This window comes from Rhipicephalus sanguineus, chromosome 5 (assembly GCF_013339695.2).
Source record: "Rhipicephalus sanguineus isolate Rsan-2018 chromosome 5, BIME_Rsan_1.4, whole genome shotgun sequence".
NCBI classification, from domain to species: Eukaryota; Metazoa; Arthropoda; class Arachnida; order Ixodida; family Ixodidae; genus Rhipicephalus; species Rhipicephalus sanguineus.
In genome coordinates this window covers 50,130,875-50,157,140 of record NC_051180.1, presented here as the reverse complement: position 1 = coordinate 50,157,140, position 26,266 = coordinate 50,130,875, and the positions used below count along the sequence as shown (strand labels likewise).

Sequence of the window (26,266 nt, the reverse complement as noted above, 5' to 3'; positions counted from 1 at the left end):
ACACACACCTTAATCACAAAACTAGTTTAAACACCGCTGTTATATTTCATCAAAATTTAGGTGCTTAATTCTTACATTAGCTTTGCGAAATGTGGAGGTTAAACTGCAGCGTTTACGCTGGAACACCGGTTTGTGCTTTTAGGTGTAAAAACATTGACATTTTTCGGAAGTGACGACACGCGTCTCTTCTTTTCCGGTTTAGTTGCTTGACATGGCGAAATCGTACGATTTTTTGTTTAAGTTGCTTCTCATAGGAGATTCTGGAGTCGGTAAAACGTCAATTTTGTTCAGGTTTTCCGACAACAAGTTCGACGGAAGCTTCATATCGACAATAGGTAACCTGTCACCAACTCATTCATTACAAGTCAGATTTTGAGTGTACCTCGCGAGTCCGTCCTCTATGCTAGCGGCTTTCGTTGCTTCCAGCATAAATATCCATATTGGTGTATTAAATTGTTGTTAAATATCCATACCGAAACTATATAATTGCTTCCCGATGCATGGCTACACAGTAACGATCGCCCCTTTTCGTGCGTACGCAGTTTCACGCAAGGGTTTGTGTGTGTCGGCCAGTAATACCGTTATCAAATGCTTGTGACTTTCCCTGTCACGATATCGGCGCATATCAGGTATTGGCAAGATCGCTCAAACGACGCGAGAACGAATGAAACACGAAGTTCACTGAAGGCAGTTGTGTTTGTATAGTTAGGATGAGCGATGTGGCGTCGGTTGACGTCAGATTTGTGGCACTGAAAAACCAGTTCTGTTTATTGCGGCCTCTTAACGTGTGCGTCCGTGTTACGATTGCAGGTATCGATTTTAAGATACGGATTATCGAAATCGACGGAAAGAAAATCAAGCTGCAAATATGGTAAGTTCGTCGGCTCGTTTATAAGCCGTCGCTCGTCTCTGTGGTGTCTGTCACTATGTATTGCTTTTGTGGTTTTTAGGGACACGGCTGGTCAGGAGCGCTTCCGCACGATAACGACCGCATACTACAGGGGGGCAATGGTGAGCGTCGGGATAACATTGCTTCGTGTTTGTGCGCTAAACGTTTGCTTTTTTTTCTTTTTGCCACACGCAGGGCATCATGCTCGTGTACGATGTCACAAAGGAAGCGACATTCGAGAACATAAAGACTTGGATCAGGAATACAGATGAGGCATGTTATATGAAGCTTGTACCACTTATACTGTGTGTTTTGGTCTCACAATTCGACCCATTTAAACCTGCACCACGTCTTCTAAACCGCTTGTTCGCTCATTCGTGCAGCATGCAGCGGCAGACGTTGAAAAGATGATTCTCGGAAACAAGTGCGACATGAACGAACTCAGACAAGTTTCGAAAGAGCGTGGAGAGAAGGTAATGTCACACTTAACCCTTTCTTCTTTTGTAGAAGTTTCAGTATTTTTCATTTTGTGTTTGTGTTACTGCTAAACACATGAATGTGGTGCCATATCTGGGAGCACATCCCAGTTATTCATTCCAAAGCTTGCTTTGATTAGTAGAGCAATTTTCCAGAAGCCAGGTGTGGTATTGGTCACATGATTCCATGGGACAAAGACACATCGCCCTTTTGCACACACACACTGATATATAACCTTGATCACACTGCACAAACATTCATGTCACGCACAACTGAATCAATCTACAAAACACCAGAGACGTAGATTTTAAATATTTTTGTGAAATTGGGATTCTCGGCTGGGTTGCAGTCTCAGTTGATAAAGCTGCACATTGAGGGAGGCACACTAAATAAATCATTGTGATAAAAATTTCAGGTTTATTTGCAGAAGGTCAGTACGAGCAGTATACTTCAAAGCTTGAATAAATTCAGCCGATAACTGTGGATGGTAATGTTTTCAGCGAAGGAGTTGGGGGGGAGGGGTGCAGGGGCACACCCTCGCTTCCCCATTACTGACACCACTGAAAGGGACAATTGAGTGTAGCAGCTTTGAAGTCAGGTGTGTGTGTCTTAGAAACACATATAGCAGTGCTCAGTCTCTTTTTTGTGTTGTGTCAGCCTAAGTGTTGCATTCTTAACATAACAAGGGTTTTATACATACGGCACATAGCTACCTTGATTGTCGTCTAGCCACACCCACTTCAGTCTGCAAGTCTCTCTCCACACTTCACAACCCGCCCGCACCTGACGGTGCTGCTGAGGCGGTGGCTCCATCTACAGAGACTCGCACCACACATACGCATACACAACAATAAGTGTCTTGTCTCTATGGCCTAGATATTGAGTTTAGCAACAGAGGATGGATGGATGGATGGGTGCTATGAGCGTCCCCTTTATAACGGGGCAGCGACAAGTGTGCCACCAGGCTCGAAAAAAAAAAAAAAAAACCTTTACTCTTTTTTTTTTAGCGTTGGCCTAGTGTCTTTACTTCAATTAAAACTATTTTACTCCAGAAGAAAAAAAAACCTTAAGTTTTCAGCTCCGTTCTGTGCCCTTTACGGCAGAATGTCCTTATTTTTTTTCCCCCAATATTTATTTTTCAGTCTCTTTTCAAAAGAGATATTCAAAATGTACAGCGCCATCTGTCGACAATCCCATAAGCTCATTCCGCCATGTTTTGTTGGGCGCGAAATCGAAACCAGTCGCGTACCGCAGCCTTTCAGGTGCTAGCCGCTGGTTTCTTATCTTCGTTCTGCGATGACTCCCTAATGCTTCGTGCACTGTTCAGGCAACGAGGGAGCCCTGGCAATGCCGGAAGAAAAGTAACACTATTTTTAATCGCATTTATCAGTTACCTGAACGAAGAAACAAGTGTACCGACGCGAACTTGTTTCGTCAACAAGTTAACTGCAAAAGAAGCCACAAAACATCGAAAACGGAAAAAGCAGAGCGGCAGAAAACAGAGATAGAGCGCAGAGACGTGGCCACGTCTCTGCGCTCTGTCTCTGTTTTCTGCTGCTCTGCTTTTTCCGTTTTCGACGTTTTGTGGCTTCTTTTGCAGTTAACTAAGTATGTACCAACTTGCCCAACAAGCAACTCTCCTGTTCGTCAACAAGGTCGGCACTGTGCTTTGGTTCGAAAATTATCGACGCCTGCAAAGCGCTCTTCAGCGTCAGTTCTTATTTCTCCGTGCAATTTAGTTGCGCGCCTGCAATATAAGGTAGACTTAAAGAACAATATCACGATATATGCATTGTAAAACCGATGGCCGACGTCGCACACGCGCGAGAGAGCATGAGTGATCAACATTAGTTTGTCGGTGTTGAAGATCGACGAAAGCAAGGATTTACGTACGTAAACGTGTGTAAGCAGAGCCACAGACGCTGCTGCACGCGTTCGCGGAAAATGAGTGCCGCCACACAAGACTAGATTGGCGTAACTTAGATCCCAACAGGCATCTCTTTGCAAGCTTCGCAAGGCAGCGCCCGCCGAAGTACATAGTCCGCATGCCGCGTCTGCCCTTCACTTTACACCTCCTTATCCCTCCCCTTTTATTTTTCTTTTGCTTTCTTAGTACAGCATGCGCTGCAAACTCTGAGCCAAGAGTTACGGAGCCGTACAGTAGGTGGAGCTGTTTGTCCGATAGATCGCCGCACTCATCTTTCCGCTGATCGCGGGCCCAAGCTGCCGTGGGATGCGAAAGCAGGGAGCATAATATTTTACAAAGATATGTGTATGAGCGCACACGTATAGCGTTCAAGTAAACCAGAACAACAATACTAAATCGGCGCCATAGATTACGACCACAAGATATTATAAACAACCAGTGCGCACGTAAATGAGCATTACACGGGCTGCTCTCTTTGTATACAGTTGAAACGCGGATGAGTATTTTTGTTTGGTTTGCGGCGCACTGCTCATGCATATTTCCATGCCGTGCTTATTTCGAAAAAACTAGAACACACACTACTGCGGAGGGTGTAGAGATACTTGTGGCTAAAAAAAAAAAAAATGAGCCGAGGAAAGCAGCACAGCGCTGCTCAGGTTGCGCAGAGACAACGCGGTGTCCATATCTGACGTGTGCTTATGACGCGCGTACGTAATTGCCGTGGGAAATACGATGGAGATGTATTTCAGTGCAAGGTTATCTTAGGAGCTTGACAGTCACATCTTCTCTGCAACGAACTTGGATGCCTACCTCTGATCGGAAGCGCACGCCACTAGAGAACAGCAGTTCGGCTTTGCGAAGCAGTGCGCCTTTTGCAGCTGCCGTCCGGATGAGTTTTTATGCGTGCAGAACTCCGATATTGTGTTCTCATCGATTTGTGGCAGCACAGTGAGATCCTCTGACCATTCGGCTCTGGGTGTCCAAGAAAACGGCCGCATTTTTTTTTTTGCTCGAAAGCTCCGCCAACGTCTGCTGCTCAGCCTCTCCGTGGCTTTTCCTTATGGAGCCGCTAGGAGACGATTCCGTGACGTCGCCCAACAAAAAATGGCAGAAGCGCCCAGTGTTGCCGGAGCACCAAGCATTATGAATACCCCCTGTTACAAGAATGAAGTTTGAGAGCACATCCACTGCAGACCACAGGAATGTACGCTCATGGCACTGAACTAATGGGAGAGAAAGTATGCTTTGTGTCAAAAAAGTAGGGAGGAATGGACAAACTCTGTGAAAGCACAAAATTGTGATGTATAGAAACAATGTTGTGTTGCTTATTCCATCATATTGCCATGCGCACTCTTTCTTTGTTTTCTTATTTTCGCCCCGCCACGGTGGTCTAGCGGTTATGGCACTCGACTGCTGAGCCTGCTGTGGCGGCTGCATTTTTGATGGAGGTGAAAATGTTTGAGGCCTTTGTACTTAGATTTAGGTGCACGTTAAAGAACCCCAGGTGGTCGAAATCTCCGGAGCCCTCCACTACGGCACCGCTCATAATCATATCGTGGTTTTGGGATGTTAAACCCCAGATATTATTATTATATCTTTCTTTATTTTCGTGTGATCGGGCTTCACTCCCGAAAAATTTTACATGTCTAACCGCCGCTCAGCACAGAACGCCCCGGAATTAGGGGTGTGCGAATATTCGAAAGTTTCGAATATTCATCGAATATTACATTAGAAATATTCGTATTCGATTCGAAAATAGTGTATTCGAAAAGTTTCGAATATTCGATAACTCCGAATAATCGAAAAATTTGAATAATCGAAAAATTCGAATATGCGATTCGATTATCATGCATAAAATAACTCGTCTTCCACATTTCTGCTGCGTTCGTATTGCTAAAAACGTTACCGAGAGGAGCGATAAGCATCGTAAGTACACGGAGGCACCATATTTGCCTGCGACGAGCCCCCCAATACAGATGATTTATTGCTGGTGCATCTCCGACGTGCAGCGCTGTTGGCGATCATGTAACCGTACATTTTCAATATTATGCGGCCGTGACCCACGTGACTGCTGGCGGACTGTAGGCACCTTCAGATACCCCAGTCTGGCAAAGCTTTGCCCCATGTAACTCCCTATACCAGCCACTTCTGTTCCAAGCGAGCGTGCATTTTCAGTGGCAGGGGGGGGGGTGTCTCTGTTACAAGGGAGCGCCTGCTGCCTGATCATGTGGAGCAACTCACATTTCTTCATGATAACATGTAGTCATTACTTTCATTGTGCCGTGATATTTGCTTGTGTTGTGATGTGCATTGTGCTAGCCTGCACATTGTGTTCTGGAGATAGCAGTGTATGTTTTGTTGCCAGTCAGGCTGTTAATGTTTTTTTTCTTCAAATAGCTACATGTTAAATAAAATATTGTTACTGTGGAGGCATTTTTCCTTTGATATTCGATATTCGAAGGTGGATATTCGTATTCGAAAAATTTGGTATTCGCACACCCCTACCCGGAATGTTTCGGAACCTTAACGATTAGTTTAGACTGTTCTAACAAGATTTATATGTATGACATGAGTAGTTGAGATTGTTCTGAAGCTAATGTGAGCACCAGTGATAATGCTGGAACGTTTCATCCCACGTGTAAAAAGCCGGCGTGTCTCACTGACGATCAGATTATCGATGACCAACGACTGTGCTCACCACTATCGCTGCATTGTGAGTGTGACTCCTCTTCGTGGGCACATGTTTACTCATTAAAGAGTTCCTTTCTTACGGGCTTGAGTTTTGCGTTCTTCACTATCATAACTACATGACAATACGGACTCGTGAGTTTTAAATGACAGAATCGCAATAACAAATTGTGGCATTGACTTGTTTATCACTGTTGTAGTATGCAAAGCGTCACACCAAAGAAAACATACAAAGCATTGTGATCTTTGTAACGAGAGGCGGCACCGCAATTTTTGGCTTGAAGCCAGCTACAATGATAGAGAAGTTCTTCAGGAAGCCGGGGGGCTATCTCTGAAGTAACTAACTATAGCGTCTGCTTTGTAGTGCAGCATGGGTTTGGGAGCTTCTTTGGCATCCCAAGGTGTTTGCCTGTAATCTGTCTGTTACTAGTGAACATGACACTTTGCTCTCACTTGCAGTTGGCAATAGAGCACAACATCAAGTTCATGGAGACCAGTGCCGTGTCATCAATAAACGTGGAGGAGGCTTTCTACACGCTTGCGAGAGACATTAAGGAGAAAATGGAACGAAAGGTGGTAAGAATGACTCTCTTTCTTGTAATTAGAAATTGGTTGGGGCTGTATTAGCAGGCATAAGCTCCACACAGCACAATATAGAGACGTAGAATACTCCTTGCAGTGGAACAGCCACAAAAGAAAGTGAGGATATGACTGGACAGGAAGGATGTTCCCTTCTTGCCCAGTTGTTTCTTTGCCTGTTGACCGGGCAAGAGAGATAGATGTGCACAGAGGTTTTCCTTCTAGTCTGGTTGTTTTCTTAACTTTTTTTTAAGGGCCAGTAAACAGGCTCCAACCTTTTTTTTTTTTTTTTGACATCTCCCAAGCAAGCTCACCAATTCGCGCAGAAAGCAGCGGTGATCACATTTTATGAATACCGCAGCGCTGCACTTATGCTCCATTTCGATAAACAATTCCTGCACCCCCCTCCAGCACCTGTCCAGTTCTCCTCGTCTGCGAAGGGACATAAGCTTGCCCATGGGCAGTTTGACGTAGCACCAACTTCATTGATTGGTCCTCTGCACTATGAAACGGTGCCTTGGCCCTGCAGTGATGCTGTTTTGGCTGCGCATTTACTGGGCTTCTTTACCGCATTGCTAGGGTGACCCTAGCGCCGTTCTGACACAAGCGACACATGGAGGCAGCTTTGCTTTGTTATTGGCTGCATGTCGATGACGTAATCGCTGAAGTCATATTACGTTGCCAAAGTGAGCATAGCCACGACAACGGGCTACACCTACCCCTCTTCGCTGCTGAGAGGGGCAGGAAGATCGAGCAAGAAACCGAAACCGGCCGAAAGCGGCTTGTTCTATGCCCTGTAACTTCCTTATTGCAGTGCTTATTCGCGAAATTCTTGCGGCGGCATGTTCACATCGTACAAGCGCGCAGTTATCGCTTCATCACACATTTTGCTCAGCGGGGTTGTTTACTGGCCCTTTAAGCCTGTTTAACCAAAATAAGTATGGGCAGAGTAGCTCAGCAGCAAGTAGTAGCACTACAGAACAAAGACTAGCCACCGACTCGCAATGCGCGGTTTACGAACATCATCGACAAACTTGCTTAGTTTCTTGACAGTGTAGTTTTGAACATCCGAGGCCAGTTACTGTTCAAGGCCAACCCTATTTGAGAACTACTGAACCAGGTGGCTGTGTCTTGATGCTAAACGAAACTGCAAAATCTTGAAGCCTACAGTAATCACTAGTTAGTAATGCTTGCCTTTTTTTATACCTTTATGCCTTGCAGCAAAGGGGCAAAAACTAGCTGCCAGCTTGTATGCTCTCTGGTCTGTATACATTGGCTGTTGTTGAAACCTTTCTCTTCTCCGTCAACACTGCTGTTCATGTTCACCTTGTGATTCAGAATCGTCTATTGCCTCCCTTTCTCTTCTGCCTCGTTTCTACTCTAGCTGGGTTCCATGATGGGAGCACATAAGGTAAACAGTCCACTCACACAAGTGAGCATCAGGACTAACAGCCTGCTGTGCAAGAGTTGGTCTATCTTGCCACGCAAAGCATGAATGCTAGCTGGTAGTGCCAATGTGGAGCATGTTTAAGTATTTAGCCGTTCCCTCTTGCCTCATGGTTTTTGCTTTTTTCTGTCGTAGTCATATCTGAGCACTGAAGCATGCTATGTAGCATTTGAGTAGAATACACGACAGTTATAGGAGCAAAAGTAGGAGCATCAGTTGTTAGTGGCGCTCTGCCCCGTGTCCTTCCTTGTGTTTGTGTTCTCTCGTGCCTTAAAAGCAGTTATGAACGTTCACAAACTCGCCCAACAACAAGTTCTCTTAAAAAGTAAGAAAAGTCTTATACAGTGTGAGCGACAATTTTTTGTTAATTTGGGAGAAAATGTGATGTTTTCAGCAGCTATACGTTACAGTTGATGATCAGCTGGCGCTGTCACTTAAAAGGGATACACAGTGTTGTTTTAACATGCAAGGATGTTCAATATATTTAGTCAGTGCTAGACAAATAAATCATTCTGTTGTTTGCTGTAAGGAGTCCACAATATTCTCCCAAACGGGGTGTCCCGTTAGTAGCTGTCAGTGCATCCAGCGTGTCTCGTCGCTGCTCCTCTGTTGCCCTCCATCACTTTTGTCAGATCATAACTTTAGAGGATCACAATAACCGTGTCGTGTGTAAAAAAAGTACGAAAGCAGCAGCAGGTGGACCATTGCTATCGGCAATGTCCTAAATGATTTTGCTATTCTGCTAGACGGGAAACGTAAGAGCCGAAAAACAGGAAAAAAGACAATATATTTAGTGGTACAGAATTTTATTTCAGTGCTTACGAGCAGCACGAAAATTGGCACGCTCAGCCGCGATCTAGTCGATGGATGGAAACGCGGAGCTGGGGACGGCCTCATCCACAGAAATGTAATCAACATATGTGTTTTTTTTAACACCAACAGCTGTAGGCATGAAAGAACTAAGCACACGCAATGACGACCAGCGCGGCGAGTCCGACCGCGAACCGCGCGCACGACCATGCGAGCTCCAACCAGCTCGAACTCCTCCCGTTAGAGTGACCTAGAATAGGGGGAGTGTCCAAAGCGCCGGCTCCCGCGTGGGCCTTTTGCCGTGAACTCCCGCGCCGCGCCGCTGCTGCGCCGGACCCGTGGGCTTTCGGCGCTCGGGAAGCGCGCGGAAAGCGAGGGGCGTCTGCTACGCGCTGTAGATTTTTGCGCCGCGTTTCCATACAGGGCACTTGAAGTCTACTTAACTTTTATAATGCGGTGCGGAATGGAGCTTATCCATTTTTAAGCGTTGTGTTAGTGCTGGGGCAACAACAGAATGCCAAAAGTCATGTGTCAAGCGGCATCAGCGTGGCCTAGTTCCGGTCACAGAGTTCGAGAACGTTGGTGCGTGTGTAAAAACGCGCAAAACGGACACGCACAAGCAAAGAACGAAAAGAAAACTTATTCGCACGAGTAATCGGGCAAAATAGCATCACGCATGCACGAATTAAGAGTAAATAAAAAAAGTAAATTGCACGCGCAGTCAGCTGAAATACTTGCGCGCAGTGACCGCTTCACACTACGAGCTTTTTACTCATGGTCGCCACTGGTTTGCTAGCCACATGCACACCACTTTATTCGACAATTCATTAGCCTCCACTAGAACTTTAGTATGGACGGAGCATACCGGGAAGACTCAAGGGAAAAAAAAAAAAAAAAGAGTAGAGACGGCCATACGACCGCAATGTTGTTGGCTTATTTTTACTCCTGAGGTAGCGTACAACAAGGCTCACCGTGCGCAAACATTTGAAAGAAAAGCAATGCCAGGTAAACTGACCTTATTCCACAAGTTTTTGCCTGAAAGGCATAATATAGAAAATGCTTTACAAATATCCAGATATCATGAAACAAAGTTACAAATGCCCCCATTCTTGCTGTACAAGCTGCCTGAACGAAAATACGGTAAGAAATTGACAAAAAGAAGTGTAATATCTCAATCACTTAAGAAAATTGTTCAAATGCAGAGATCCCTTATGTTCCTATAGCCTGAAAAATGCAGCATGCGATAATATATATATATCACCACAATTTCGTGCTGAAGCTCAGGAGTACTTAAATAGCAAGTCTGCTTATCTCTTGAATAAATATAAAGAGATGACAGACGGGTAAAGCAAGCCTCCTTTGTCCCGCAGACGCGTGCAATCAGCTGCTCTGAACTGAGAATCACGTTTTAACGCGGCGGCGTTAAAGAGCTCGTATCGCAGAAATACCGCCGTCGGTGTCGGCACCGTTGGTTGTGAGCGAAAAATCATCGTCTTGTCCGTGACCGAAAAATCGAAAAAGCTGCAAATAAAATAAATAATAAAAATGTCGGGTCCGAGTGAGAATCGAACACAGGCCGTTGGCGTGGCAAGCAGGTGTTCTACCACACAGCCACGCCTCTGCTTGGAGCTGCACTGAAAGTAACATTCATGCTTCCCAAAAATACGCGTCCTGTATACAGGTGTCACAGTACGAGATGCAATATCGCAGTAATATTGCGTGGTACAAGTGTACATTGCCATCGGGCGTCACACCATGTCATTGTCATAACGACTTTGTGGTTTAAAGACAGCCACCCATTACACAAGGCACATTACTGCGCGTATTCCTTTAAGACCACGTAATGGGTGCAACGCAACTTCGAAAAAGTTCGAAGTCCGCGCTGTAACGAACTTCCCCGTTCCTCGCTCTGTCCATGATGTTCGCAGTTTTGTGGGCCTGTGCTCGTACTTCCGCCGTTTCGTTAAAAACTTTGCGGCACTCGCACGCCCACTCACTGACCTTCTCAAACAAGACGTCCCGTTTTGTTGGGGTCCTCTCCAAGCTGACGCCTTTTCTCAGCTAATCACCGCACTAACGACACCACCTATTCTTGCACATTTTGACCCAGATGCTCCTACAGAAGTGCGCACAGACGCTAGTGGTCACGGCATCGGTGCAGTATTGGCCCAAACTCAGCGGGGCACTGATCGTGTTATTGCGTACGCAAGTCGGCTCCTCTCGAAGTCTGAACGCAACTACTCTATAACAGAACGGGAATGCCTTGCCCTTGTCTGGGCGGTTTCAAAATTCCGCCCTTACTTGTATGGCCGCCCATTCCGTGTCGTAACAGATCATCACGCGCTCTGTTGGCTTTCTTCACTGAAGGACCCTACTGGACGACTTGGCCGGTGGGCGCTGCGTCTTCAGGAGTACTCCTACTCAGTTGCCTACAAGTCTGGACGCCTCCATCTGGACGCCGATTGCTTGTCTCGTTACCCTGTTGAAAAGCCAGACGGATCGGTCGTCCAGCCTAGCCCAAGCGTCATGTCCATGTCTCAGTTTCTTCAGATTGGTGAAGAACAACGTCGCGATGCTTCATTGCGATCACTTATTAGCCGTCTCGAATCTGCCCCTAACGACGCGTCACTCCGCATGTTCGTCCTCTTGAATGGCACGCTGTACCGTCGTAGCGTTCTGCCCGATGGCCCCGAGTTCCTTCTAGTCGTGCCTAAACATTAGCATTCAACGGTCCTGCATGAGCTTCACGACGAGCCCACTGCCGGCCACCTGGGCATATCTCGCACGTACGACCGTGTCCGGCGCCGCTTCTTTTGGCGCGGTCTCGCCCGGTCCGTTCGACGTTACGTGGCCTCCTGCGATAAATGCCAACGTCGGAAGCGTCCTGCCGCACCCCCTGCTGGACTCCTTCACCCGATCTCCATCCCTACCGAACCTTTCTTCCGTGTTGGTGTAGACCTTCTCGGCCCTTTTCCTGAGTCCAACTCTGGCAACAAGTGGGTCGCCGTTGCTATAGACCATGCGACCAGGTACGCCATCACTCGAGCGCTCCCCACCAGCACTGCTACTGACGTTGCCGACTTTCTGCTCCACGACGTCATTCTACACCACGGCGCTCCGCGTCAACTGCTCACCGATCGTGGCCGCGCATTTTTGTCACGAGTCATTGACGATCTTTTACGCTCTTCCTCAACGCAGCACAAGTTGACCACTTCCTACCATCCCCAAACAAATGGCCTCACCGAGCGCCTAAATCGCACTCTCACGGACATGCTCTCCATGTATGTCTCATCTGACCACCATGACTGGGACCTGGCGCTACCTCACGTGACCTTCGCTTACAATTCATCGCGTCATGATACCGCCGGTTACTCACCTTTTTATATGCTCTATGGCCGTGATCCGACGTTACCACTGGACACCCTACTTCCGGCTACTACATCTCTGCCGAGCGAATACGCACGGGATGCTATCGCTCGTGCCGACCACGCGCGTCAGATAGCCCGCTCTAGACTGTCGGCTTCACAAGCAGCCCAGAAGACCCTCTACGACAGCAGGCATGTCGACGTTCGTTTCTCGCCTGGTTCCCTAGTTCTCCTGTGGTGCCCGGTTCGTCGTGTTGGCCTATCCGAGAAGTTGTTATCCCGCTACATGGGTCCGTACCGTATCGTCCGCCAGGTAACGGACGTCACCTACGAGATCGTTCCCGTTTCCGAGACTAACCCGCCTGCAAACACGCCCAGTGACGTAGTGCACGTCAGTCGGCTAAAGCAATACCGCCCTCCTTCTGAAGAACATGGTTAAAGCGCGCCGAGACGGCGGTTTTACCGCCGGGGGTAATGCTACGTAGCTAACCCATCAAGAGCCAGACATTCGGCGTACAGAAGACGACAAAGAGGACTGGCCTGGCTGTCTGCTGTGGGGGCTGTCCTCCATCTTGCTCGATGCTGTGCACATCAGTGTAAATACACTTGTAAATAGATTACATAAGGCACGCACCTTAGTGCGCGCATTCTGTTAAACGCTCGTAGTGTTCGAAGTGCGCACTAGGAGCAGGATATCCCTATCACGTTCAACTCTTAAAGGCGAAGCTTAAGCGTCCCCCCAATTTTGTTTTCGGGCGATCGCTCGTAACATGAAGTGAGGCATACACGATGTTGCACTATTATCGTTTTGTTTTCTTTGGTTTGTCTTCCTTTTTTTAAAGGCTAAGCCATAGATGCCTCATCAAACACGAAAATTGACTGTCGGCGTCCCGCGTAGCCAACACGAGTGATGCACGAAATCATCACGCGATGACATCGGCAGAACTTGTGACGTCACTATGACGTCATTCAATGTGACGTCATATGATGACGCCACCACATGACATGGTCGCTTTGCATTGCCTCCGTGATCGGGGGCCGATCATAGAGGCAATTTAAAAGCAGGTGCAGAAAGCTTGCAATGCCTTCGATCCTGTCGGCAGTCCGAAACCACGTTATGTGCTGAAGGCTTTCGGAGAGGGGCGAGGGAGGATCAATGCATCGACTGTCAAAAAGATGGCTTTCATTTTCGAGTGATCTTGGGCGAATGCATAAGAGACCATGTTTGTTTTCCATGTAATTTTTTCGCATACATTTTACCTATGCGGTCAGTTCTTAAAAATGTATGGGTAAGTCTAACATGTTGACATCGATATTGGTGACCACCACGTTTTTTATAACCTGACGGAAAGAAAGCGTCAGACCACACATCGTCAGAATTATTTCTGGCTACAGAAAGCGGGTTTGCGCGCCACACACCATATTATTATTGTTAGTCGTTACGCAAATGGCAAGCATGTGAAGTTAGTGATGCCGTGACCTATCGGTCGTGTTGGGCATACGTACATTCGTGCCCCTCCGTGCCAATTTTCGTGTATACCAAGTGAACGAGACGCGAGTTATGCGAGTAATTTTTTACTTTTGGTACCGCGGCCACGCCGACTTACACATTCGGCTTCGCATGAAATGGCTTGAAACAGCAAAGCGCCGGAGGCAGCCTTGTAAAACAAGTCGAATGCACGAAATAAAAGATAGGATATGAAGGGTGCAAACACGTTAGCATGCATGAGCTAGTTACTACGTGCATATGTGCTACGTTCTCCTGGTTAACTCCAGTTTATTCTCTCCTGCAGCAAGTTTACGTTCGTCATTCCACACGAAAGTAAGTTAAGCGCCTTTTCTCACGATGAAGTGCGCGCAGGATGCATTCCTCAAACAGCCGCGGAAGTGTGGACCAATGCGGTGACAAACCAGCTGAAAGGATATATACAAAATCCCCGTTTCACAACACACAAACTAACAAACGCGTTCTCTGTGTGATGAGTCGCTGCAGTATTATATTGCAGTGACGCGGTATTAAATATTGCCCAAATTCCCGCAATTTTAGCTAATAGCGGCCAAAATATCACGCGCGTAGCAGACGCTCGCCGCTTTGACGCGGCTTCCGCCGCGGAGAAAGCCCACGGGTCCGGCACGGCAGCGCCGCGGCACGGAAGTTCACCGCAAAAGGCCCTCGCTCCTCCCATGTATTCGCGCGGCGCTTTGGACACTCCCCCTATTCTAGGTCACTCTACTCCCGTCCTCAGACAAATAACGATGATGAGTCTACGCCAACGCGATGGTACAAGTGAATGCCAATCTCGAAGGCCTTGCTTTCACAAGCAATTACGTCATAGGCGCCATGTTTGTGCAATACAAATCTCAAAGGCTATGCGTTTGTCAATAGTAAATGCCAATCTCGAAGGCCTTGCTTGCGCGAGCAACTACGTCATAGACGCCATCTTTGCAATACGAATCTCGAAGGCCATGCTTTTGTTTGCATCAGTTGAAAGATCTTGTTGCTTGCGCCTCATGCGGCTAATATTACGGTCAAACCAGGCCAAGCTGCGTGAAAATGCACCATGGCCGCTCTCTTCGGTAGTCACTCGGTCGGCTCCGAGCACACTTCGCGACGTATCATACGGGAATGGTCCGACAGTTACGACGTAACAGCGGGGTTCCCAATACATTGTATCCTATGGGAGCTATGCCGGGATCGGCGGAAAACGACGTAACAGCCGGGAAAACGCAGCAGTGAGGAACGTAACAGCGGGCTTCTACTGTATGTAATACAGCCCCTAAATGAGACATATCATCTTTAAACGAACGTTTAATTCTGTGGCATCGTCTGATGAATAGAAATGAAGACATTTATGCAGCCGTGTGGCATTCTTTTAGGCCTAGCAGTATTAAACGAAACAGCTGTTGTTTGTAATAATGGCAAACGATTGCTATACTTCATGCTTGGTGTGAGATGTTCCTACGCAAAAGCTTATTTTGCTATTTCTTACTGTCATTATGGTGGGCAAGTAGCAGAAACAAATTAGAATCCATGCAGGCAGCCTGGGCATGGGCACATAGTTATACAATTATGGTAACTGAGAGAATCCATTTTGGCAGACCTGTTCAATGACAGAAGCCAGCAAATTGTGCCTGTGGACAATCATGGACACCAGTGTCAGTAATACTGGTATGATGGTAATGCTACTTCTAGACACACTAATTGCTTTCTCTCTCCAACCAGTTATACTCGTCATTAAAAAAAAGAAAGGCATGCTGTGAGTGTTTTGCTGGCGTTCGGTCTTTGCCGTAACTAAGCATGTTTGTGTGAACTGTGATTGGTTAAGTGTGTCTCACTGAGTTCTCATTGTACATTAGGTCACTGTTGCTTTCACCATTTTAGTGAGTGCTTTTCAGCAAGGTCTCACATGGCACCTGGGCTAGGCTGACATAATAGTGCTGTTACAGTTGAACCCCTTTATAAGAGACATATACCATGGAGCAGTTCTTGTCCCTTATATGAGAGGTCTCTTATAAGCAGGGTACCACATTCTCACTTTCTGGTCAACCCTTATTTTTATGTAGGCACACTGGTGTCTTATACCCAGATGTCTGTTACATCGAGTCTCTTATAAGGGAGTCCACCTGTATAAAGCTGTGGGAGTAAATCGAGCGAGTAGGTTGAATGGCACTGCCAGAGTGGAGTGATTGCACAGGCAGAGGAACTATATAGGAGGCTATGGCCAGGTATTGCGCTTCAGACAAACGAGGTTGTCGCTATCAGCCTGACATGTTGACCCAGAGGGCAGGGCTTGTTTCACATTTGCTACCAAAGAATGTGGTATTAAGACTGGTGTGACACACACATCCAATATGAAAAGAAGGGAAAGCCGTGGCTATGTCTCTGCCAAAGTTGTAGCAATGTTGAACTGCAGCATCGCATTTAGAACTTTGCAAAAGCATTTACTTTAGCCGCACTTTTCTTTGGGCATGTAATGGCTGGAGAAGCCAGATCGATGGGTGCATCAGTCTGCTGACAAGGCTTATTGCCAACGTCGTGATGTGTACACACATTTTGTTGCAAGTGTCGAGTACTTAGTGTGGTTTCCTTGCATGCACATTTGGCATGGTGCACATTTTCTGCTGTGTCATCTCACACCATGGATTTCGAAGAAAATTATTTTATGCACGTATGGCACGCCCTACTTGCATGTAACCTGGCTTGAGCCACTTCTTTCCCATTTCAATCAGTGCTGTCAAAAATTTCAGTACTATTGAATTGCTGAGTTTATTGTCGCATAGAAATGTTGAAGTACCCACTGGGTTTTCCTTACAGGACTGAATTAAATAAAGGCTGGATTTATCATTGTATGATTGGCAGCAGTACAGCACATTGTGCTAGCAACGTTGAGAAGCTGCAGTCTCAAAAATTGTGAGGGTTATGCCTTGCCTCGCCACTGAAATCTAAATTCATTATTTAAATTGCCTGTCACCAGGCTCCGTTGTAAATCTTAATTACACATTGGAAGCTGTACAATGCCGTCCAGAGGGGGTTTTACCGGAAATAACTTTTCAATTTTGTTCAAGTTAGAAGAAATTGAACTGTCCTGTTACCGTGCCTCCACGAGGTGAGCCTCACTGCCAAAGTGGGCACTCTCTTCTCTAGCCTCGGCTACCTTCCACATGCGGTGTAGCCCCATGCATTCTCCTAGCTACCGGAGGGGAGGTCGTGCATTGTGTTCACATATAAAGACCTTCCTTGCTTTTCTTCCGTGTGCTCTTCCTATTATGCCTCATGGTGCTTTTCCAGTCGGAGCATTGCACACTCTTCATTGGACAAAAAAATCAAATTCACGGGCCACAGTAAGTGATGTTCGAGAAAGCACATGTCACATAGACATGCCAGCGTGTGACTTTCACATCTCCGTCTCGTGTTTCCTCATCTCTGTCAAGCTAAAAGCGTTCACAGCTTCGGACATGTAGCAGCTGCTCGCGTTGCATGTAACATAATGGAACAAATATACTCCTCCTTCAGCAGCTATGCTAGGAATCAAACCTCCAGCCATTTGATACTAAGATCAAACCTCACGTCATTGTGAGAGGGGTGTCTTGAGCTAAAGTGCGGTGATGCCCTCCCTTCCAGGCGGCTCGGGCACAGCCAAAGCCAACGGGCCCACACCTACACTCCGTCGAGCCCGTGCGAAAGAGGACCCGGTTCACGTGCACTCTCCTATGATGTCCGTGAACACTGGAGCTCGGAAGAGTGCAGTGACTCATTTCAGTGCCTAAAAAGGGTGCCTGCCAGCTGCCAGAATCCAGTCTTCAATTTCCACGAAGCGACACGGCCGACGTTTTTTTGCGGGCGGCCGTCACGCCACGTGCACCTGGCTTGCTGCTCCTAGGCTCTTCAGGCCCATCTCGTCCCGAGGCGTGCACACCGCACATCGCTGCACGTGCGGTCACAGGCATATATATATATATATACACACAAACACCTCTTGTTTTGACCACACTGAAAGCAAAAGGTGCCCGGTCTTATTATAAACACCCATGTGAACGGCAATCAAAGAAAAGGCGCACTTTGTCTTCCACAGTTTCCTTCCCTCTGTACAGTAGTGCCCTAGTCATATGGGCACACTAACATCAGGTAAGTTGAACCTCAGTTGTGGCCTAAAGCAGTTATGCAGGGTTACATAGAAAATGTAATTGCTGTTGTCATGAGCCATGCCGAGTAATATGTATACAGTAAGGTTCCCCACGTAACTGCTGTAAATAGTAACAGAAAATAAATTGAGCCACAGTTTGCAATTCAATTAGGGTTGACTGCGGTTCGCTGTACAATCGGGCCTTTCACACAACTTGGTTCGACTCATGCAGGCTGAACTCACCTCGGCTTAACTGCAGTTGGTGTGTCCATATAACTAAGGTATAAGTAATGTGTTTCCTTTCGTTTTTTTTTCTTTCTGCATCTTGCTTTTACTCCCGGTTCAAGGGCAAGTGCCTCTGCTATAAAAGGGTCTCATTTTTTTTTCGTGCTGATGTGTTGATTTGGGACAAAATGTATTTGTGTTGTGACTCTGAACAGAGTGTTGTTCTTTTTTTTTTTTTTTGGAGACTGATGCAACCTTAACAGGGTGTGTTGAGTGTTTTGAAGGATGTTAACTGAATATATGTACAGCATTATAAACGTCCAGGTTGTTTTTTTTTTTTTTGTTTTTTCTTGTCTTCTCATTCCGCCAATCCTGTCCCCTTGTAATTACTTTGTTGCCACTGCTTTCATTCACATCTTGTTTTTTTTCTTTCTTTAATGCAGAGCACAAAACAATGCCTGCAGTTCTCTTCTAGATTTTTGGATGCCCAAGGACAAGTTGGCTGTTTTGTCTGTTGTGATTAGTGTGACATTACTAGCAAAACATTACTGGCCAGCATATTCCGGTTAAATATTAAAGGGGCCCTGCAACAGTTTTTGAACATGGACAGGAAATGCTGCTGATCGTTAGTCGAGGCTCCTGTGAGCATATTATAGCGCAGCATGCGGCAGGGAATTTACAATTAATGTTCAAAGTCAGCTAGAAATCGCTCGCTATTCTTTCGGCAAATGATGTCACATACTCATATGAACTCTGCCTCATACCCAAAAGACATGGCTATTGGCTGATTCAAACATAGTGAGCTGCATAGTTAACACGGCTGCCGCAGTGTGTCGCGGCATGGGCAGGTGTGCCGCGCGCAGCATTTATATGTTGCCCGCGTGCGCGTTCAAGGAAAACAAAAAACGTCCTCCCCTCTCCTGTGTAGCCTCTAGCACACTCACTGAAACGAAAGATGAGAGAAAACTCTTAGAGCGTGCGACTAATCCCTGTAACTCCGCTCGTACTTGACGGATTCTAAAAAATTTTTCGGCACTCGGTTCACGAGGCAGTAAACTCCGACAGTGAAGTAATTTCGTGATTACTTGGAAAAGTGTTGCAGGGCCCCTTTAAGGCGCAGCGTTTTGCCCATATTCGTGAGTGCTGGGCAAATAAAACGCAAACAAGAAAGTCTAGAAGTTTGCAAGATTCTTACTTCTGTAGAACGCAGAAGTTCACTTTTGTTCCGCTTCATATTCGGTCACCATAAATTCGGCCCCGAACTTACTAATCAGCTGGAGTCAATCTGAAATTACTTCACAGTGGCACAAGTCGAAGTGGAAGAACTTGTTGCAGTAGTCGACCTTAACTTGTTCACATTTTATTTGTGCGCCTGCCCACAAATTCCTGGCCTGTCTGTCAAATCACTCATTGTATTCAAAACGCTGTCGATTCAGCTTTTTTACTTGTTTTGTACGCTTCTCCTGTCATTCTCCTGCCTTTTACTGTGCCTGAAATTTTTACTTTTTACCAGCTTTTTTTTTTCCATTTCCCATTTTTGAGTGGTGCTTTGAAGTTGCATGATATACTTTGCAGCTGCTGTTGCATATAACTATACACATATACTCACAGTCCCCTTTTTTCTTACTCAGCATTCTGTGTGCAAACACAGCAGTTTTATACACTCAAGTTTGCAAGCATGCTCTTCTTTCACGCTGCCAAATGCTCCTCTGCTACGTTTAAGTGTGTTAACCGTCGTCACGCCTGATGCTTAATTAACTGATGCCGTTATGCACAACTCCTTTATCTTCTCAGTGCATCTGGAGCAACTTTTGCTTATATGGCTTTTTAAATATCAATCGAAGGGAGGGGGTGGGAGAACGGGGAGAGGGCAGTCTTTCAGCATTTTTCGGTGATATGGATTCATGTGTTGCTAGACACTGGCATCACGTGGGCCAGCTTTCATGTTGTAGCTTTCGCGTATGGTTTTCACTCAGAATCATGCTTACTATCAAATCCATGTAATACAGTCGATCTTTGTGAATAAAAAAAAATAATGCACTTGATTACACCAAATGCAAAACATACTGCTGTTGAATCTCGATATAGTGAAGTTGCATCCGCTATAAAAATATGTTTGTTATAGCCAATACGTTTTCTGGGAGTGGGTAATCAGAGCATGCTGATATCACTGATAGAAATTTAAAGTTTGCTTCATTACAGTGTGGTTTGACTGTATTGCACAAACATTGTGTTGCGTGCTTTATTATATAGATTGCCATGTTGACATAAGCAGTTGTTAATTGTATGTTAGTCTGATGTGTAATCATCACATCTGATGATGTGATGAAGCATGCAGATGATACCCAGAGTGGTAGGAAGCTCACTTAAAAGCATAAGTAGCGAGGAAATGCAGTCCATGGTGCGAATAATCTGTTGCATGCACACAAGCCGCATGCTAGAAGTAACAGCTCATGACTCAGGATTGTAGCTTTTGCTGCCTATATTTAAACATTGAACTTGCTTCCTTCTACTGCTGGCAGTGAAAGCACAGAACACCTTTGCAGGCTTGTGCTTTTGCAAATGCTCACCGTTTCTGGATATTTAGTTGCCGGACACAAAAATGTCATAGCACATGTAAACAGTGTAGTACCATTGTAGACAATCGCATCTTTAAGGTTTAACTTTGAGTTTGAAGCTTTATTCTTGCATGAAAACATTTTTTCCATGATTACCCCTTTCTTTCTCTTTTCTTTTTCTCTTGTGACACAGTACTGTGTGTTTAATTTGTTCTGATATGACAGAGCTGAAATGCACCTGCACGAAAGAATTTAACTTATTATAAAAGGTGGGAACAATTTGTAAAAAAAATATCTCTACATGGTGGCTGGTGTCTGAGAATCAGCCATTACCATTATAACCTTTTACACTACATTACATTGGTGCCCTATTGGCTGTAATCTACGCACAAATGAAGACAGCCTTGTGTTGTCGGCAGCTGACAAAGCTTTTTGTATCGACTTACCCTTCAGGGCTTACATGTGATGGTAGTCTACTTGCTAGACTAGTTTCAGTGCGACACATTCCCTTACATACGGTGTTTGATAATGAGTGAATACAAGTTTGCTGCACTGTTCAGACACTCATTCTGGTCTCTTTACACACAACTTTTCGTACGCTGAAGTCCACACACTCAAGTTGGAGTGTCATGCGCTTGGTCGGTATCGGGTGCCTAAAAATTTCTCACGCACAGCTGTGCATTTTTGATAACTCACAGCCAGGCAGCATAGGTTAGTGTTAAGTAGACTCGCAATAATTCAATTGAGAATTCTGACCACTTAAAACATATAAAAATGTTTAGGCTGGCCCGCCATGTTACGAGTAGTTTTTGAATTTGAGACAAGTCAGTGAAAGTTTTTGTTAAGTTGTACTTTTGACTTTTTGTGGGTTGTCAGGGCATCCAATAATATGAAAAGCCTAAACAAGCCCATGCTTGATATTCAGGTCACTGCGTACCTCAGTTGGAGAGGCCACCAATTTATCATTGACCCAGTCGTCGCGAAGGAGACCACTCCATAAGTGCTTATGTTTGGACATAATCGCACACTCTGTCCATGTACACTCATTATCAAAAGTATGCCTACCAGAATTAGTGCAGAAAAAAAATTCCATTGTTAGTGTTCGGTTACATGCTAAGGCATCAACAAAATTCAGTCTCGTTAAGGAACCCTTGCTGGAGATAATCTTGAGTGTACCTTTAAATTCAGTACCCTATAATTCTACTGAGTATAAATAAAGACTTGCGCTATGCAAAAGTTTAAATTGAAGCAAGTCAACTGTTTTGTTACAAGAAGAAACTGTCACGAGCTTGTGATTACTGAAAACCTCTAAAAACGAGTAAATATGTAAGCACTGACACAGGTAAAGAGTATATAGTTCATCAATATGCTCTGTAGCATGTACTCTGTAGCAAAGTGGAAATCGTGATCTTTGGTACCCCGTTTCTCAAGTGAAGCCAATTTTAGTGAAGGTACTTGCATTACTACGTTATCTGCAATTCCTGATGTTCTGCAAGGTGTTCCTATTTACTGAGCATAGCACAGAACTAAAATATTTGAGTACTTGCATAGCAAGAAATATGCTTTAAAGTCTTTAGTTGCCACTTCATGCAAGTTAATCAAGCTTACTCAAGCTATCTTTTTATATGAACACACTTACACCTCTCTTGGATGTTTTTAGCATTGGGAGTCATGAAGCAATTTTTTTTCCATTGTACTGCAGTATAACAAGTGCACCATTGATCTTCTGGATTTGTATTTTTTTTTTTCATAGGGGGTGCTTTATGCTAGAAACTTCAAACCAAATGCATAAGCTCGAAATACTTTCACGCTTTGTGCTGTATAACAATTCTGTCTTGCTCATCTTATAACACTAGAGGTTTTTAGCTTGTACATATACTTTTTAACGTTGCCATGTTTCCGGAATACCGGATTACGCTTGCCGTGTTACCAGAACGCATGTTTTAGCATAATTTTAGCTCCCCATACGTAAACATTACCATACATATACATTTACGCAAATTACTAACTGATGATGAAAATGCATGTAAGCTTTAATTCAAATAAGATTCAATCACCGGTGCGGCGAAATCGTGATAGATTATCAGCGTGTGCGGTATTCCAGTAGACACAAAAAGGTGTATAAAATACCGGTTTACCGGACGATGGTGTCGACATCTTGACGCATTTTGGAACCACAATTATGTACACCTTTGTTTTCGCCTCGTATTTTAGAGGGAAAAGCAAGATTAAAATATCAACTCTTTTGGAATTATGCCACTGCAAGGAATTTACACCAGCAGAGAAGTAGAATGCACCATGGTTCTGCAATAACAATTTTCTGCTTGCCTGGTTTCGCCAGATGGCACCATCTATATGGCCCCTCACGTTTACAGCTACAGTAACTCCACCTCTGACCCGCCTTAAACGACATGATTGCAACAGGCGCTCACACTTTAATTTATCTAGACCAATTTTACGGGGGTGGTCATGATCTAGACTCTGCAGCTGAAGTCTCCATGGAGGGGATCTCTCAAGTATCCATGAACGACGTAAATTCGTGAGATACGGCCATACACGTAAAACACCGAGTACTTTATGTGCAGTGAAAGCAAGTCTATGTTCCATAAAAGGCACACGCATGTATAGATTTCATCCAGTATTCCGGTAACACTTTAACCTGAGAAGTGTATGGGCAAACTAAAACCCTCTACTGATGTAGCAGCTGAACAGCATGAATTTGCAGATATTTTGCCCCGCAAAGAAAATTGGGATGCTTAGTCGAAGTGAATAAAAGTCTCAACAGTGTGTTTCATGCAGCCTGCAATGTGCTTTTTTGAAAACCCATATTTTTCCTCTGTCTTTGCTGTATAGAAGTGTGTGTAATAATCCCAGAAAGCTGAATGCCATTTTAGAACTGTACGTTGCCCTAGAAAGGTTTGGTCTATCAGTTTGCAAGATGCACGTTGTGTGTGCGTATGGAGAGTGAAATGTGTTCATAGACTTCTAAGTAGAAATATGCATTAATTACAACACATGCCTGCTATTGTGGGTAGTTCTGTGATGCTGATATCAGCTATAAACCACCAGTGTAGGCATGTCAGAGCTAATGGTTTGTCTCGAGCTACGGTGAATTTGCTATCCTGGTGCTGCTCTTCTCGTGGGTATTGATAGATAAATTGCAGCCAACTGACACACTTAAGATTAATAGATAAATTGCAGCCAAGTGAATTTGCTATCCTGGTGCTGCTTTTCTCGTGGGTATTGATAGATAAATTGCAGCCAATTGACACACTTAAGATTAATAGATAAATTGCAGCCAAGTGACACACTTAAGTTAAGAAATAATCCGCCATTTCATCACACTGTCTATATTCTTAGCAAAAATGTATTGACTGCATTGTGTAAATTTGATTTCCCTTTCAGCATTGTGAACCGGTGAATGTGGAAGTTTCTAGACATGTCGTATTACATATAAGAGCAAGAACATTGGTGCTATGTGCGACACATAACTTGCGTTAATCCATTTTCGTACCATCGGCAGAGCACACTACTATATTAATACTCACATAATTGGTAAATGGTGATATGAAAAAGTTGAACTGCCATTACAGGCATTCTTTTGGGAAAGGGCTGTGCATCTTTTTAGTCAGCGAACAGTATTGAATGATCCTGGTCAGATGCATTTGCCTGTTACTTGTACACAGTTATATGTGAACTTGAGGAAATATCAAAATGCACAGGGATGATGAGAAGCATGTGATATTGGTCCATTTCAATAAATGTTTTTTCTTTAATGGTGTCCTTGTATTGATGTTATTTTGATAAGCCTCATCTTTTACTTTTTCATTTTTTGGAATCAAGTGGTAATACATGCTTGCTGAAAAAAGGTTTTCAAGAAAGCATAATGAACTATATATGTTACTGCATTATTGTTTCAAAGCCACTGCATGGATGACCAAGTCAGATGCAATGGGAAAATGTAAATCTGAATGTTGGCAATGGCTCCCATTCAATTTAGAACATGTAAGTCTACCTCGACATTTGGCCATGGCAATACTGCAAGATAAAACTGGCAATGTAGCACTATATTCAACGTATGCGCAATGTGCTTGAACAAACAAGCAGTTGCGATTGCAAAATCAGAATGCCTTCCCTCCTGTCGCCAAAATAGAAGGCAGTCTTCACAGCTAGTAAATAAGAATTCTGGTGTGACCGAGACTCCTTGAGAGAATGAAAACGCTGAAATTATTGATATGCAATGTCAACCTTTTACATCTTGCACGGACAGTTGCTTTAAGTTTCCTTTATTTTGTTGTGCCAAACATATCAACTCGAGTTTTGAGGTGAAATGTTCCAACACGGCAAGGGGACACAAGAGACACCATATGAAATACCATAAATTTTGGCTAAATAAGGCTTTTAATATGTGCCTATGATATATTATACGCGAGAGTCATTAGCACTTTGCTTTAGTTGAAACAACATCACGACGATCAGTAGTCAAGCTTGTAATCCCACACTTGGCTGTGCAGTGTCACTACCACTGAAAGCCACAAAGGAGCAGCCTCTAGGGATGGGTGAATATTCGGACGCTTTGAATGTTCGAAAGAGTATTACAGCATTCGAATTCGCTTCAACACGAATTTACGTTATTTGAAATTTCAAAGTATTCGAAATATATATCCCGTTCAGGTGCGAATCATGATGCACTGTCTGCAAATTCATCAAATTCATCCGCCATGATTCCAAGGCTCTCAGTATTACATTCTGAGAAAGAAAAAGAAGGTGTGTGAGTTTCAGTAATTAATGTTAATTAGCATGTAATTAAGTATCTAATTCTGCAATCAGTCAGCTTCAATCCTTGCATAAAAAGAATCAAATATTAGGCCCAAAATGCATGCACAGTTTGTTTTTAGGTTGCATTCGTTTCAAGCGAAGAAAATAAAAGCTCTCGACGTTGGTCCTGGAACGTGGCACGTCGAACGATGGTTGAACATGTTAGTGTCCCCAGCAAAGTGATCTGCAGCAATACGCAGCAAAATGAAGTTAAATGACCTCTAACTGTCCACTCAGGAAGACTGCACGAATGTGCACACCAAGTTTGCAGCCGTTTGAAGAAACACGCGGTGCCTGACGCGCCTCCGAAGTTGATGTGTACAATTGTACACACCGCCGCTGAAGGGGATATGTATATTTGCGCGCATGTAACCCCCTGTCAAGGTGGTTTCACTGCAGTGTGGGAGTGGTAGCCGTGAAACCACCCATCCAGGGGAAATCCGCACTACCGCAAAGTCACACGTAAAGGTTCCCCTGACAGCGAAATTTTTATTTGTGACTTTTTTACTGTAATTTGTAGCCTTGTGTCTGGTAATGCCGAAATTGAATCGTAAATGCTCTAATGCATCGTATAATTATTGCTAGCGTCGTTAACAGTGACCAATTTTAGCGTCACTTCAAAACGCCCACCTAAAATCGTAAGAAACTAGCACCCCACAGCGGGGGAGCACCTCGGACCACGTGCACTCAAGCTTCCATGACGCTGAATGTGCAGTTTTCAAATTGGGTGCCTTGCACATGGTGAAGAATGAAATGATTTGGGTGCTTTGAGCATGTCCCCTCAGGAAAAAGAAAAGCATTCCTGGCGTAAGCAGCCAAAACTACCTTGAGAGCAGTCCAACAGCAGAGTGAAAGGGGT

The 26,266-nt window shown here is 44.8% G+C and overlaps 1 protein-coding gene across 4 annotated transcripts; it reads left to right on the top strand.

Moving 5' to 3' along the window:
• The first annotated feature begins 155 nt into the window (after positions 1-155).
• LOC119393617 (ras-related protein Rab-8A) lies at positions 156-24,366 on the top strand. 4 transcript variants are annotated; one of them, XM_037660724.2, is made up of 8 exons: positions 156-335; positions 811-871; positions 951-1,011; positions 1,085-1,162; positions 1,273-1,362; positions 6,441-6,557; positions 7,945-7,971; positions 17,305-24,366. In XM_037660724.2, exons 1-8 carry the CDS (start codon positions 212-214, stop codon positions 17,395-17,397), a joined length of 651 nt encoding a protein of 216 aa, XP_037516652.1. In that variant the 5' UTR covers positions 156-211; the 3' UTR covers positions 17,398-24,366. The 4 variants fall into 4 exon arrangements, with proteins under 4 accessions (XP_037516652.1, XP_037516655.1, XP_037516654.1 ...); XM_037660727.2 differs by lacking the exon at positions 7,945-7,971 and having other exon boundaries at positions 6,441-6,554; XM_037660726.2 differs by lacking the exon at positions 7,945-7,971.
• Positions 24,367-26,266: the final 1,900 nt, after the last annotated feature.

Coding starts and splice junctions, on each gene's coding strand:
- LOC119393617 (XM_037660724.2), top strand. CDS start 212: ATGGCGAAATCGTACGATTTTTTGTTTAAGTTGCTTCTCATAGGAGAT. Junction 872..950: donor AAAATCAAGCTGCAAATATG/GTAAGTTCGTCG, acceptor TGTGGTTTTTAG/GGACACGGCTGGTCAGGAGC. Junction 1,363..6,440: donor CGAAAGAGCGTGGAGAGAAG/GTAATGTCACAC, acceptor TCTCACTTGCAG/TTGGCAATAGAGCACAACAT.